This window comes from Balaenoptera musculus, chromosome 14 (assembly GCF_009873245.2).
Source record: "Balaenoptera musculus isolate JJ_BM4_2016_0621 chromosome 14, mBalMus1.pri.v3, whole genome shotgun sequence".
NCBI classification, from domain to species: Eukaryota; Metazoa; Chordata; class Mammalia; order Artiodactyla; family Balaenopteridae; genus Balaenoptera; species Balaenoptera musculus.
The window spans coordinates 72,451,326-72,468,090 of NC_045798.1; the positions used below are offsets into that span (position 1 = coordinate 72,451,326).

Consider the following 16,765-nt stretch of genomic DNA (forward strand, 5'->3'; position numbering starts at 1 on the left):
ACATTATTAATCATTACTCAGATATTATTAGCCAATAGGAAAAAAATGTTTATAAAGGTATTGGGTTGGCCAAAAATTTCACTGGGATTTTTCCATAACCACAGAAACCCAATAATTTACAAGCTTTTGAAAGATAAATCTTATAATAATGTACCTGATTTTACAGGTGGGAAGAGGCAAGTGCAGTCTTATCTCATTGATTTTGAAAACTGTATTTCCATATTTACATTAAAAAATGTTTTTCTAAAGTGATTAAAAATATTGCATACAAATGGGACAGTTGTCTATATACATCTCTCACAATGAATAGTGGTCTAAGTATTTAGAAATCTAGATGGCATGAAGATCTCATCATACTCTTCCCTGTCCTCTGTTTCTTACTTCTGCTGCTGCCACAGCCAAGCCTCCTTCCTTTCTCTGCTGTGTCCAGGCTTACTGATAACAGTTTTCTCCTCCATTCCATTTTTTCCTTGTTCTCCTTCTGATTCACAGTGTAGAACACATTTATACCTATTCTCTGGCATAATGTGTGTTCATTTTTTTTATTTTGTGAATCTGGATTTGTTTTTTTAAGTACCTCACATTTTCCCATTACTTCTTTGTATTTTTTTTTATTGTGTCTCTTTGTTGTACCTTTTTATTGTATGTCTTTCACCAAAGCACACTTACTATTATTTTATAGTATATTTAAATAGCATAATTTGTGTCGTGGGATTGAAGGTATTGAGTTCTATTCACAATGTATTTATTGAATCAGTATTATTTTATAGTATATTTAAATAGCATAATTTGTGTCATGGGATTGAAGGTATTGAGTTCTATTCACGATGTATTTATTGAATCTTTATGAGATGTTCTTTACTGCCAAGTATTTTGTGGATATTCAGAAAATAAATGTCTTAGATTTTATGGCATAGTTTGACAGATAAGATCACTTACATCAAATACATAAGAAAATAACAAAGTACTGCCATATATTTAATTGACAGTGCTTATAATCTTGATTATCAATATGCAAGAAACTGAAGCCACCATGTCGGTGTCCTAATATTTCTCAGGAATATTTCATCATCTTACTGATAGTGGAGAGTGATGAAGTGACTTTTACGTTTCAAAAAGTTTAATACCAGGAAGAAAGTAATACATTTTTTTTTCTGGTCTTTGTGTTTCATTGCAAATAGCATTGTATTCTGGCATAACCTCAATTCTTTCTAGTGACAGTGATGTAGTACCTTCTATTGTATCTTTTTTTTTAAGTTAGGTTTATTGAGTGTAATTTATATGTAGTAAAATTCACTCTTTTTAGTGTACAGTTCTGTGAATTTTAAACAAATGTAGATAGTCATATTTCCACTCCCATGATTAAAATATAGATTATTTTCATTATTCTAAAATATTTGCTTAGATCATTTTGTAGTCAGTCTTCCGGCAATCACTGATTTGATTTGTATCCTATAGTTTTGCCTTATGCAGAATGTCTGCTGTCTATTATGTCTGCCTATTATCATAAGATAGTAATGTAGCATGTAACTAAATACTGTGGAGATTAGAAATATGGAGGTTATGGCTGGGAATTTTAAAAAATGTTTCTTTTTTTTTTGGCAGGTAATGATTACCATGCTTAGAAGGGTTAAATAATGGGTTTTGCTCATCTTTTACCATAACTTTATGGTCCAAAAGTTCAAAAGGAAATCTTCTATCATTTCCTTAAAACAAACTTATTAAAATTAGCTTTAAATGATCTGTGCCATTTGTATTTGATTGTAGTAATTTGGTCTTTCCATTCTCAGTATGTCTTACCTTTATATCTTCCAACAAAGGTTGGAATCTTAGGTATTTTGTTATCATGCCAATGCCCAGTTTGACTTCAAGTTAAGATATTTAGCTGATCCTTAAAAATGGAAATATATAGAATTTTGAAGTAACCAAATCAATCTTTTTGTATTGATTTGTAACAAAATAACCCAGAAAATTTGACTGTAAGAACTAACAGAATGAGTTACAAGTATGGTCAAAATCAAGAATATAGTTTACTTTTTTAAATTAAAAAGGGAACATTACTCCTTCCTGACATAAGAAAAACATTCAGGGTGAATTTGTTTTCTTATTGCATAAGTGTTCTATGTGGCCCTTGCCTCCCTGTTTTCTTCAGCTACACGGCAGAAACGATACCAAAAGAGGACACAGAAGTGGTATGGATTTCTTGGTTGATCTGGAATGGTAGAAAAGCATACTTTTTAAAAACAGCTTCTTTGAGATATAATTCATATGCCATTAAATTCATACTTAAAACTGTACAATCCAGTGGCTTTTAGCATATTCTGAGTTGTGCAGCTATCACCACCATCAATTTCAGAACATTTTCATCACACCAAAAAGAAACTATAGACTCATGAGTATAACTAGATGGAGTCATACAACATGTGCTCTTTTGTGGCTGGTTTCTTTTACTTAGTGCTTCATTTCCTTGTATTGCTGATTAATATCCCATTGTATGACTTTATCCCAATTATTGATTCATCAGTAAATTGTGATATATTTAATACATTTATTCATCAGTCTGTGGACATTCAGATTGTTTATACACTCTGGCTTTTATGGGTAATGCTGCTGTGAACATTCCTGTACAAGTCTTTGTGTGGACATATGTTTTCATTCCCTGGCAGTGGAATTGCTGGGTCACAGGATAGCTCTATGCTTAACCTTCTGAGGAACCACCAGACTGTTTACTGTAGAGTGCTGAGAGTGCTTTATATAGTCTAGGTACTAGTCCCTTGTTGGGTATGTGATTTGTGAATCTTTTCTCTTAAGTCTGTGGCTTGTCTTTTTAACCTCATAACAGGGTCATTTATAGAGCAAAAGTTCTTAATTTTAGTGAAGTCCACTTTACCAGTTTTTCCTTTTATGGATTGTGCTTTTGTTGTCAAGTCTGGCCTCAGGTACCAAAGATTTTCTCCTACTTTTTTTTTTTTTTTTTAAAGTTTTATAGTTTTATGTTCTACATTTAAGTCCATGATTCATTTTGAGTTGATTTTTAAATAAGGTGTGAGCCTTAGTTCAAAGTTCATACTTTTTGTGTGTGGATATCCAGTTGTAGCAGCCCATTTGTTGAAAAGGCTATCTTTCCTCCATTGATTTGCTTTTTGCACCTCAGTCAAATAACATTGGACATATTTGTGTTTGTCTTTTTCTGGTTTTCTATTCTGTTCCCTTAACCTAAAACCAAATAGTTTTAATAACTTTAAATGATAAGTCTTGAAATGGGGCAGAGTGATTTTTCCTACCTTATTTTTTTTTCAAAGATTCTTTTAGCTATTCTAGTTCCTTTGTCTTTCCATATAATTTTAGAAATATTTGGCTATATGTACAAAAAATCGTGCTGGGATTTTGATAGGAATTACATTAAACCTGTACACAGAAAATTGACATCATTACAATGTAGAATCTTTCAACCTATGAACATGGTATGTCTCTCCATTTCATTTATTTAGATCTTTGATGTTTCATCAGTGTTTTGTAGGTTTCATCTTTTTTTTTTTTGTATTTACATCTAAGTATTTCAGTCTTTTTTGAACCAGTGTTACTAGTATTTTTCTTTTAAGTTTAGGTGTCCACGTATTCATTGTTAGCATATAGGAATATAATTTAAAAATTTTTTCTTGTATTTTGCAGCCTTGCTGTACTCACTTATTATTTCGCTTATTTTTTGTAGACTCCTTTAGATTTTCCACATAGACAGTTATTTTCTCATTGAGTAGGATTACCTCATCCATTCCAAACTGTATGTGTTTTCTTTTCTTGCTTTATTGCACTGGCTAGAAATTTCCAATGCTGTGGGTTTTTTTGTTTGTTTTTTTTTACATCTTTATTGGAATATAATTGCTTTACAATGTTGTGTTAGTTTCTGCTGTATAATGAAGTGCTATATGTATACATATATCCCCATATCCCCTCCCTCTTGCACCTCCCTGCCACCCTCCCTATCCCACTCCTCTAGGTGGTCACAGAGCACCAAGCTGATCTCCCTGTGCTATGCAGCTGCTTCCCACTAGCTATCTGTTTTACATTTGGTAGTGTATATATGTCAGTGCTACTCTCTCACTTTGTCCCAGCTTACTCTCCCCCGCTCCCTGTGTCCTCAAGTCCATTCTCTACATCTGCGTCTTTTTTCCTGTCCTGCCCCTAGGTTCATCAGAACGATTTTTTTTTTTTAGATTCCATATATATGTGTTAGCATATGGTATTTGTTTTTCTCTTTCTGACTGACTTCACTCTGTATGACAGACTCTAGGTCCATCCACCTCACTACAAATAACTCAATTTTGTTTCTTTTTATGGCTGAGTAATATTTCATTGTATATATGTTAAATAAGAGTGGCATTGTGGACATCTTTGCTTCATTCTTGATCATAGGAGGAAAGCATTCAGCCTTTCACTGTTAAGTATAATGTTAGCTGCAGATTTTTAGTAGGTGCTCTTATTAACTTGAACAAGTTCCTCTCTCTTTTCTATTTGTATTTTTCTGAGAGTTTTTTTTAATCATGAATTGATGTCAAATTTTATCAAGTTATTGACATGCTCATATGATTTTTTTTCTTCTTTAGCCTCTTAATATTTTGGATTACATTGATTGATTTTTTGAATTAATGTAAGGATTGTATTACACTGATTCAAAAATCAATGTAATACTTATATTTTGTTAAGGATTTTTGAGACTATATTCATGAGAGATATTGATCTGTAGTTTTATTTTTTGTTGTTGTTTGTACAGTTGACCCTTGAACAACATGGGTTTGAACTGAGTGGGTTCACTTATATGTGGATTTTTTTTCAGTAGTAAATACTACAGTACTACATGATCTGTGGTTGGTTGTATCCATGGATACGGAGGGCCAGCTATAAGTTACACCCAGATTTTTGACTACACAGAGGTTTGGTGCCCCTAACCCCTGCATTGTTCAAGGGTCAACTCTATTTTCTTTTTTTCTGCCAAGAGATATAGGATTTTATAACCCTTACTTTGTTTTGGAAAGCATCGATCAAAGAACCAGTTTCAGCATAGATACTTCTTGGTCTTTCAACCTTGGTTACTTTGAGATATACACGTTTGCTTCTTAAGCTGTTCCAAAATACTGAATGCCCTCAGTTGAACAGTTGTCTAGTATAGCCCAAGAACACCATGGAGGACTTCACAGTAATTATATTCAATATCATGTGATTCCATGACTTCTCATGCTTGTGCTCTGATATTCTGTCATGCCTCCTATCCTGCCCTGAGCAACTCAGTCCCTGGAAGGACTTAGTGGTAAAAGGATATTGGGGTTGAAATTGGAAGATCTACACATCAATACTGGTTCTTGAATTTAGTAGCTGTGTTATGCCAAGCAAGTACTTGACCTCTCTGATTAAATGAGATAAATTTAAATGGATTTATAAACTTGTTACACATAAATACTAGCTTTATTTTCATAGAATCCCTTAGTTTTACAGGAAAGCAAAATACTAATAATAAATGATTGTTGCCATCTAAACTGTTCCTTAATATCATTTCCCTGTTTCTCTGATCATTTTCAGAATTATCAAGTGTTAAGCATGGAATGAGACTGAAAGATTTCAGAGATTTATATTTTGGTTTAATAATCTGAAACATCTTTGATTTTTGAGTTTGATCTTTGATTTTGTGCTTAAGCAGTAAGTGTGTAGAAATGTGGCGTTTACCTTCTTTGTGATTATTTTACTGATAGCCATCTTTTATCAAATAATTAACATAATATTATTTTTCTAGTAATTCCCCTTCTTTATTTTAAAATTTTATCTTGAAAACCTAACAACAAAAATGATGCTGTAAAGGGATGGCCTTTGTCATTTTTTGTTATTGGGGTCCATTGATTTAGCACTGTTCATTCTTTTGTTGGAGCAATACTGAATAAAGTGGTTGCACTAAAATGATGTTCTCCTCCCCAAATTTAAATTGTTAGGCCTTGGAACTGCCTACTGGTAGGTCTACTTCTGGATCATTCATGGTGGTTAATGACTAAGATTCTTCCTCTTGGTGCCTTTCATAAACCTGAGGCAGCAAGGTTGAATTTCATATAGAAATTCAGTTAATGCATCTTGGAAGAAAAGAAGTCCTGGAATATTTGTAGCTTCTGGTTTTAAAAATATTGTGTTGGATTTTATATGTGCAGTTATCGAAGTACTTATTAAGAAGATTTGATTAAAAGGTTCAACTGAAGTAACTTCCAATGGGTGAGATTTTTTATATACCATGATTGAGCAATACCTCTTGGTAACCATCTGTAAAATACTGGACACCCCCTCCTATCCATTGCCAAATTAGAAGCAAATTGACAACAAAATATAGGCATTCTCCTCTTTTTGAAAGTTTGCTTTACAACCCTTCACTTGTATGAAAGATGGTCGTTAGCACCTGTTTTTGCTAATTGAAAGATAGCTAAAGAGGATTTTCGCTTTTATGAAAAAAGACAAAATGCAATAATAGCACTCAGCGTTTGTTTAGCAGTGAGCTGTTACAGAGTCAGGCACACCAAGAGCGGCTTAGAGTGGCACCACCAAGCTCCTTCCCTGGGAACTGCGCTCAGCGTCTCAGCATCAAGCTGCCATTGGTTTGAATTGTGTCTGTGAGCATCTGTGCTTTGTCTTGAATTCTGTGCATTTGTTAGGAAGATGTGTCCTAAGGTGATTGCTTCTTTGCTTTATGTCATTCTGGCTTACAAAAGGTTTCACAGCAGTGCTCTACTTTCAGATAGCGGGGGGGTTGGTGGGGGACCTATGTATCATCAAGGATGGGAAAATAGGTAAGTAAGGAAAAGACCTTTGTATGAACTTTCAAATTCTCAGGTGGTTTACAGAATGGAAGTTTTTGGTGCCCTGATCTAGTTCACCTGTCTGCTTTCAGTTAGGTTCTTTCAGTTCCATAATTATCTGACCTCATATCTAATTCCTTCAGAGACAGAGAGATATTATGCTCTTGGGGCAATGCATTTCAGGTCTTTTACACAGAATCAGAACACAGATCCCTCTTCTGTCATCATCCTTCTTCCCAACCCCCAAATTATAAGCAAACTAATATTAAAGAAAAGCAAACTTTTAAAATAGTCCTTCACTTTCTAGGTTTTTTTCCTCCCTCTTTTTAGCATAATTATGTCTAAATTTGCTAAAGTAACTGTAGCAAAAACATTGAAAGGAATCAAGTAAAACTGTAATTTGCTTCATCATTTTTCTGTTCCCAGATCTTAGCTAAAAGTCAGTATAGTTTGCATCCGTGTACATATATATGTATAAAGCAATAGAGCACACATGACTATTTTGTTCATTAATTTCTGTCTCTTCCTAATTTTGGTGAATATATTGTATTTTTTTTTAACATATTGCATTTGCATCCAGTAAGTAAATTAAACGCTTTAAGAGTTTTGGTCCACCTTTTTTTTTTTTTATAAATGTATTTATTTTATTTATTTATTTTTGGCTGCGTTGGGTCTTCGTTGCTGCGAGGGGGCTTTCTCTAGTTGCGGTGAGCAGGGGCTACTCTTCACTGCGGTGCACGGGGCTTCTCATTGCTGTGGCTTCTGTTGCGGAGCACAGGCTTCAGGCGCGGACTTCAGCAGTTGTGGCTCGCGGGCTCTAGAGCGCAGGCTCAGTAGTTGTGGCGCACGGGCTTAGTTGCTCCGCGGCATGTGGGATCTTCCTGGACCAGGGCTTGAACCCATGTCCCCTGCATTGGCAGGAGGATTCTCAACCACTGCACCACCAGGGAAGCCCCACCTTTCTTTTAGTTTTTAAAAACTAACCCTTGTGCTTCCCATTTGTTTTAGCTGGGGTCTCAGCAGAAGCCATGCAGACTATTACCACTGCTCCTGACGCCTCGGGGCCAGAAGCCAAAGTCCAAGAGGAAGAGCACGACCTTGTGGATGATGACATCACCACTGGTAAGCATGATATCTTTAACGTCCAGTATTGGAAAATGCTTTTAGGTCGTTTACAGTGGGATTAAATATGTTGATGGAAAGGATGGGAACTTGCACTGATGGAGTGTTTAGTTTTTGATACCCTTTAGTGCCCTTTTTGATATTGAAGTAGAAAGAAGCAGACTGTTTATTTGGTCCAGGTTTGCTCATTGTTGCTGTAACAATGAACCCGCTAGCTGTGAATTTGATTTTCTGGGAACCTTCTAATTCAGAGGCTAGGATCATTACTGAAGCCTTGGAACATGTAGAGGAATACACTTATTGTGTTATGAAAAGTTTTGCAATTGTAGTAGGGTAAACTGAAAATATCGAAGTTGTAATAGCAATTTATGCAACACAGGCTACATGAGGAAACTTACAGATACTCTTTGTACCTATACTATAGAAATGAATGCTGCTGTTTCAAATTACTTACATTGTTTGGGTATTGAACATTCTTATCTGTATTATTTATCACATGATCAGGCATAAGGTAAAATTTATGAAAGCCATACACTGCATATGTTCAGCCTATCTTTTTATAGGCTTAAAGCAGTTTCAATTACTGGATCTCCAAATGCATTCAGCTCAATTTCTTTCAATGCACAGAGGATTAAAACAACCTAGTATAAATATTTTTATTGGTATTAAGAATGATAAACTCTTATTTTTGGTGTGGATGGTTGAAATGTAAAATCTGACCATATAAATCTACAACTATTGTGAAGCAAGAAGCATTAACTTAATAGTAATCAATAATTTGGAAAGAAGCATGCCCAGTAAATATCAGTAAAATTTTTAACAATAATTAAAAGGAGGGGAAAAAAAAATACCAAAGGGAAGTTGTATTCTTTTTTCTCTCCCTTTTTCCTTTTAAAGCTCTGTGTAGCAGGTTCTTTACTGTTATCACCTGACTGCCCTTAAATTTCTTTCACTGGGAAGAAGTTGAGGGAGCCTTATGATCTCCCTTGAAAATTTACAAAGCCTATATTTAAAAACCTATAGACGTGTGCCACTGCTGCAGATAAGTGGTTGACTACTTTGAGGAGCATCTGGTTTTCAGCAAAAATGAGATGATGGTGGTCGCTCTTACTTTTTAATGTATCAATTCATTGATTAAAAAAAAATCAGGGGGCTTCCCTGGTGGCGCAGTGGTTGAGAGTCTGCCTGCCAGTGCAGGGGACACGGGTTCGAGCCCTGGTCTGGGAAGATCCCACGTGCCGCGGGGCAGCTGGGCCCGTGAGCCACAACTGCTGAGCCTGCGCGTCTGGAGCCTGTGCTCTGCAACAAGAGAGGCCGCGATGGTGGGAGGCCCGCGCACCGCAATGAAGAGTGCCCCCCACTTGCCGCAACTGGAGAAGGCCCTCGCACACAGACGAAGACCCAACACAGCCATAAATAAATTAATTTAAAAAAAAAACAACAAACATCTAAAAAAAAAAAAAAATCCACCTTAAATGTAAATTATTTTGCAAACTTCCAACTTTGCTGAAAGTCATTTGTACTTTTTAAAAACTATTTCTTTATTCAGTTTTCACTGCTTTTTAAAAAATAATGCTATAGATATGTTTTGTTACTCCCTCTAAATTTTAAAGGTTTTCTTGTCTATAAAAAGTCGTGGTTTAAATAATAGAAAGAAGTTGCCTTTGCAGTAGTATAATAGCTCAATTTGCATTCCAGAATAAAAGCTGAATTTTTGAGCTCTCGAGCAAGTATTATTAAATCAGTACATTGAAATTTTGAATTATGCTCTGCCGAAGTCACGAGACAGCATTATAGCACATGACTGTGTGCTTACTTTATTGTTAAAAAAAATCAAGAAAAAATGAAAAATCTAGTTTGGAGAGTCAGTTAATGCTACATAAACTATATTTTAATCTGTAAGAGTTCAATTAAATGTATGTGATATATGGCTTTTATCAGTTGATTTACTCATTTCATGCCATGAGTACTAGAAGCAAGAATGCTCAATATCCAAAGAATTTAAATAATGAAAAAGGCTTCCTTAACATGTTGTCAGAGCAACTAGCATGGTGCAGCCTCTAGATCGTTCAGGTTACCTTTAGATTGTGTGACTTGATTAAGATGTGGTATAGATTTTTGTGAGGGTTTAGAAGAAAACCATATTTCTTTTTATTGACTAGAATCCTATATAAATTGCATTATGAAAAATATGGTAGGTGCATTGAGAGAAACCTGTTTCAAGCAAAATAATCTTATTTTGGGATAACCAGCATTGTAGAGCACAAGAGGTACTACAAAAGGGAAAACTGGCCAATTTAGCCATTCACTTTGAAAAATCTGATTTTTCCCCTGGCTGTTTAAAAGGAATTCCTCTAATAATCTCACCTCAAAACAAATAGAAATTATATCATGACAGATATTTGCTTGTATTTTGAATGAATTCTTATTTGAATGCTATAGCTAGGCTAATATACATAGTTGTATTAATTTTATTTTTGTAGTAATCTGGGGCTTAATTCTTCAATTAACTGAATTCAACAGCTGACCAAGATAGCAATTAAAATATGAAGTATAATTTAGTGCTTTTGCTATAGGCAGAATTTCATATTTGAAATTTTTCTTTTAAGAGCAAATGAGGTATGAATATTGTCTTAACGACACTTGGATCTGAGCTTGGCAGTCTTTGTTAGCATTTGCCGTATAAAAGTAAAGAAGCATGGATAAAGCTGTGTAAGTGTTGGCGATGATCAATTGGAACTAATTAAATTTATTTGAAATGAAGAATCTTAACTGGAAGAGAACAGCTGGAAAAACTGGGAAGAAAAAAATTGAGTCTTGATTGAGACAATTTAAACCTTCACCCTGTCATTTAAAAAATATGCTGCAGCTTCTTTCTAAATCTCTCTTTTGAAAGCTAGTATCTATTGATCGGCTCTACAAAGTAATGCCAGTATGCCTTGGTCAACACACACCCTCGGTTGTACTTAGCATTCCAGCCTAAGGTTTATCAGATTCTTTACTTTAACCAAATGTCTTAAATTACATATCAAAGCCATATTAGCCACTTTCACAGATTAATACTGTTTTATGTAGGAAAAATATTAAAACCTATTCCTAATTTTTAAAAATATTGTATAGTATGCATGGGAAATATATTCCCCCCTCCAAGGGAATTGTTTCAGGTTTTGCAATACTCTGTATATTTAAAATCTATTTTAACAACAATAGTAGTGTTTTCTTGAAAGTAAAAAGAACGGCGTTAAGATTGTTTCTAGATTATTTATCATTTTAGAGTCACAAGAATATTATTCTATACCTGTGCATTTGCTTTTGTATGTGTACTTTTATTTTTGGTATTGCAATTTAAATGTTTATGTAGATATATAGTCAGTATTTGTAAATAACGTTATTTTCATTACAATATGAAGAGGTGATAATTATGTTAATGGAATAAATCTCACTAGAAACTGATAGACATAGAAAAAATTTTAGATAAATCATGATCTGTTTTTTTAAGGTAGACCTTTTAGGTGAGTTTGTTAATTATCTTTATGCAGTTTTCACGGAGGTACAGGATGGCATTCTGTGTGAGGATGAAGCTGTACATCCCCTAAATGTTACATTTTAAAAATCCTCCCTTAATATCAGGTTGAAAAGAATTTTGGAAGGGTTTCACTCACAAACCTGTATGGACCCCTTTAAGAAAGTCACTGTATTCTCCTGTGGGTCATACTACAGTGTCCTACCCCTTGTTCAATATGGCAAGGACACAAACTGACCATATAACAGTGATAAAGAGTCAGGAGCCACTGACATTGTCAAAAAGAGACAACTTGGTACTAGATCAGCAGCACAGTGGACAGATTCAACTGCTCACAACAAATGAAACGATGATACATGGATTTGGATGGGTGTGTTGACTCTATTTGTTGTATTTTTTGTAGCATTTAAATTTAATTTATAAAAAAAAAGATGAGAAATGCTATGGAAAAAGAAAAAATAGAGAAAGGTAAGATAACTTGAAAGCAGTATCAATTGTTAACTTACTTTGTACCAACCACTTTATTCTTGACACTAATAATGTTTCTTTGAAGTGTGTTCTAGTATTTGTCCAGATACACAGATGAGGAAACAAGCTCAGGGGAGGTCATGTTCATGGGACTGAAAATGAGTCCTGCCTGACTCCAGAGCTGATGTGTGGGCTTGAGCACCACCCCACACTGCCTCATAGTCTCCAACTCATTGAAGTTTGGCATCTTTTCACTTTCTTTTGAAATGGGAGATGATGTCACCATCCACCTTTATTGCTTACCATAGCGAGCATAAGCCTGATATTTGCTGGCTATCTTATTGTCTAGAAGGCAAACTTGTTATTCTAAATTTAGAGCAAGAGATTATCTCCCTTAAGGGGAAAAATCAGTATGTATTTCTTCTTTAAATGTTCTTTTAAAATTTGTTCTTTAAATTATTTTGGACTGCTATGATGTTAAGACCGTAAATACAGTTAGTGTTCATTACTAAACAGTTATTACATACATGTAAAATGAAATTTGTATTGTTCTGTCTAGCTTTTTGAAGTCACCAATATAAAACCGACACCTTAGCATAGATTCACACAGCAAAGTCAACATTTCTAGTATATTAAGTTAGAGCTGAAAAGCACGTCTTGTCTGAGACTAAATATTGATCGATTAATTTTACCATTTACTGAGGCTCTGTTCATAAAATGTTTATGCATTTGTTTTGACTGAAAGATAGAAAATTCATCCTGTTAAAGTAAAGATAAGCTCTAAGGAACAAAATTTAGGGCATTATATATTCAGAAATCAGAAGCAGTTTCTTAGCAGAGAGACAGAGGCCTTATAATTCATAAACTAGAATAAGACTTTCTGCATTGCACCATTTCCCTTTCTCATTCTTTAATTTATAACTGACAGTCTAAAAACAGTACAGATCTATGTGAATTTTAAACCATTTGTTTTAAACTGTTACCACTACTCTTGTGATTGACTTCAGAATGTTAGCTACTACAAAATATGAGTTTACTGTTATTAAGATTTTGGGTAATTATAAATGACTAGTGCTGTGGTTTACTTACCATGCAGTTTTCTTTTTTAAGAAAAATAAGTGTGAATTTCATAGTTTTCTGAAATATGTCTTCCAGTAATTTACCTTTGTATACATTTTTTTTAATCTGGGAGGAGAAAATGTAAATTAAAATATTTTTTGCTGTTTAGTGTTTAATACTCAGTTTTAGTTATACGTTGATAGGATGTTAAGTAGAATATTTCTAAATATGGTATTTGAGAGTTGACAGGAATATTAAAATACAGCCCAGAGTATGGCTTTTTGTCATTCATTTTCTCTTTTCATATTTTCCACTCTGGGTGATTGGCTTTCTCTTTTCTTTGGTTTTAACTACCACATCCATGTTAAAGACTATCAAATCTGTATCTCCAGCCTAGGCTTGTGTTCTGAGTGTCAGATTAATATGTCCTCCTGCCCAAATGTCCCATAGATACCTAAATACCAAGTCCAAAGTGAGCTCATATTTATTTCTAAAACTCATCTCCTTTTATATTTATATCTCATAAAAGGCATCACTGAGGGTACCATTAACTGCCTAACACCCCGAACCAGAAACCAAGGAATAATCCTGGCTTTCTTACTTTCCAACAGTGTCCACTGGTAGTTGGTACCAGTTCTTGTAAACTATACCTCTTAAACATCTCCCAATGATTTTTCCCTTCTCCATTTCCACGGAGAATACCTACGTCCAGACTTTAATTTTTTCTACTTTGGATTATTATTATATTCTCCGGTAAACATCTTCCTGTCTCCGTTCCCTCCCCTTCCAGTTCGTGTCTTTCATTCCTCTGAGAGTTTCAGAAGCCAGTTCATCACCTTTTACCCTCATTAAATGCTGCTTAATGGTTTCCCATTAATTATAGCGCAAAACCCAAACACCTTAGGAGATATCTAGGGCTCTTCAAATACCTGACCTCTGGCTCTAGCTTCAATGGCTGCTATAGCAATACTGAACTTAGTTTCCCCAGAGTACCCTGCTGTTTCATGACCCTTACTTTGCCTGTGCCCCTCCGTCTGGCTGGTCTGCTCTCAGTTCTCTCACATGTGAGGTGAAGTTCTGAGAGTTCTCTTCAAACCCAGCGTGAGTGTCACCATCTTCCCGAAGCCCTCCTGGACCCCCTTATGTAAGATCTCCCAGTTCGTTGTATGCATTTCGGCTGTTGCACTCTGTTAAGTGACCGTTTACTTGTCCTCTGTGAGTCACGTGTGTGCATATGGCTTTTACCTCTGTGTATTTCTAGCACTAAAACAGTGCCCTGGTCCATAGCCTCCTCTCAGTAAATGTTTATTGAATGAATGATTGAATTAGTGAAGCCATATGATCACTCATTTCAAAGAGCATTCCTTATATACTATATATTTATTTATATATATTTACTATTCTTATGTAACATATGTATGTATCTCCCTAACCTCCGCACTTCTCCTTAGTGGGTACTCAATGGCTCAGAAAGTGTTTGTAACAGATCAGTGAAGGAATATAGGCTTATTTCTGGATAAGCTATCTCTTGACTTTGTGAAAATGGGATTTGGAGAAGACTTAGGAGCATAAGCAGAGAAACAGACTCTTAGGACTCTCAGAGAGTTCCCTTTTTGTGGCCTGCACTGACCAGACAGTGGCAATGTGCTTATAAACAGTGGTCTGAGTTGTCTCTTGAGGCACACTTTTCCCTCTGGTTGTGTCTCTCCCGTTGCCCTGGGAGCTGTGCCACCTCATTTCTAGGCTCAGCTCTGTCAATGAAAACCAAAATCTCTTGTGTTTTTTCTGGAACTAGAGGTACCAGAGTAGCTATTATCCAAGAGATCCCTCTGGGGCTTGGGGCGCCACCGCTGGAGAAGCAAGGTGGCTTGTTTGGAAGTGGGGGAGAGATGGGGAAGTGGGGAGATGCTCACGGGAGGGAGAGAAATAGAGTTTTTCCGGGAGGCCTGACACTTAACCACACGCCACTAAAGAATGAGAGTGTGGAGTCCTGTTGTGTGATGGTGCACATAGTGTTTTTGTGCCATTCCCCCAGGTGCCTGCAGTCAGTCATTTAGCACTACGAAAACTTGCTTTTTATTGTCCATTGAAAATTGCAAGTTAACATACCCAGATTTATTGTGTTTAAGCTTATGTTTAAAAGCTTGGCCTGGGGTGACTTGCCTACAGAAAAGCACAAAAGGAAAAGAGGCAAGAACAAGGACAAAAACATGGCTAATAAATATCATTAGACTCTTCAGTTTCACTTTAAAACTATTTTTAGACTCTTATAGGTGGAAAATCTGCTTAATATCAATGTATTTTGACCAAGCAAGTCTTGGTTATTTAATTCATTTAAATGAATTAAATATCATAAAGAATCAGAAGTGCTATAACATACATTACTTCAGATAGCTGTTACATTGGCACCAGATCTTTTATAATGATATTTTCTAATAATAGCACTTTTATTTTTTTAATGTGTGTGTATTGACTGCATGTAATACTTAGGCAAGGGGTTGGTCAGGTAGACAGTAATTGATACCATCTTAGAAACCTGTTCTAAAATAACATGTTTAAAAATCAGGAACTTAATAGCTATCACAACAGCTCATTTGTATTTACTAAGTACCTAATAAGTATCAGGCTAGGCTCTTTTTAATCCTCACAGCTCACTGTAATTGTCCTCATTATTGCTCCTGTTTTACAAGAGAGGAAAATGAGGCACAGACTAACTTTCCACATAAAGGCCACAGATAGGAAATGGCAGAGTCAGGATTTGAATCCAGGCCATCTGCCTCTAGAGCTTGTGCTCTTAAATGGAAGTAGTTATCAAAACCAGATCATTTAAAAAATCATATAAGAACAAAAAGAAACATATATTCATTATGGCATGTCATTTTCTCTTTGTGTGATATAGAAACTTCTATTTTAATTTTTAACATAGTACAAGGAAATATTCAAAATGTATAGAAAAGACATGCTGTTTTCTTAAAAAATAAACATGGATAATTAGTATAGGAGGATAATTCTACATATTTTCTAGATAAAATTAGGATTATTTTATGTTTGTATAAAACCACATGCATAGTTTACACTAACACATACACAATATTAGAACATGAAAGCTTAAGGTTTGGTTTTTGGATTTAATAGTGTATATATTTTTTGATAGACTTAGACTCAATAGAAACAAAAAAGAAATATTTAGTTGGATAAGAATGTTGTAGCTGTTAAAAAATAAAAGCCCTCCATGGGAGTGAATAACCTTCAGGATGAACTTAAAATTTGGCCTTTTGTGAGCTGTGTAATAATACCTCACGGATAAGAATGAATTTCATTAGATTGTGGCACACTATTATATATCTGTATATTACATGAATTGCCCTTATAATTGGTATCAAACCCGTATGACCAAAAGTTGTAATTCACAAAAGTAATGACAGCAATGTCTCATAATTCACAGACTTTATGTCATACCTATGAATGATTACTTTTACGTGCAAGCCATGTTAAAGGGCAAAAACAGGTTTTAAAACGGATGTGGAATTTTGAAGAGTTCTTCTCCCTGATACTTCCTAGTCACTTTTAGTACACAAAAAGATAAACTGACTACTATGCTTGAATTTTCCCATGATTTCTTGGATTAAAATTAATTGTCATGCGTAAAGGCCTTTATTCTTAATTTGAAATTTTAAATCGTAAGTGGAAGTTAGTATTTACTATTTGAGGTGAAGACAGTCATAAATCTGAATGTATTTTCTCCACATGATGTAATACACTAGAA

The 16,765-nt window shown here is 34.9% G+C and overlaps 1 protein-coding gene across 4 annotated transcripts in view; it reads left to right on the forward strand.

The window, feature by feature from the left end:
* Window positions 1-16,765, forward strand: part of WDR7 (WD repeat domain 7) — a 354,664-nt gene that overhangs the window by 142,536 nt on the left and 195,363 nt on the right. For all 4 annotated transcript variants that reach the window (XM_036874819.1, XM_036874818.1, XM_036874817.1 and 1 more), the window contains one exon: window positions 7,836-7,949. In XM_036874819.1, the coding sequence (XP_036730714.1) occupies window positions 7,836-7,949 (114 nt within the window). The remainder of the gene's footprint in view (window positions 1-7,835; window positions 7,950-16,765) is intronic.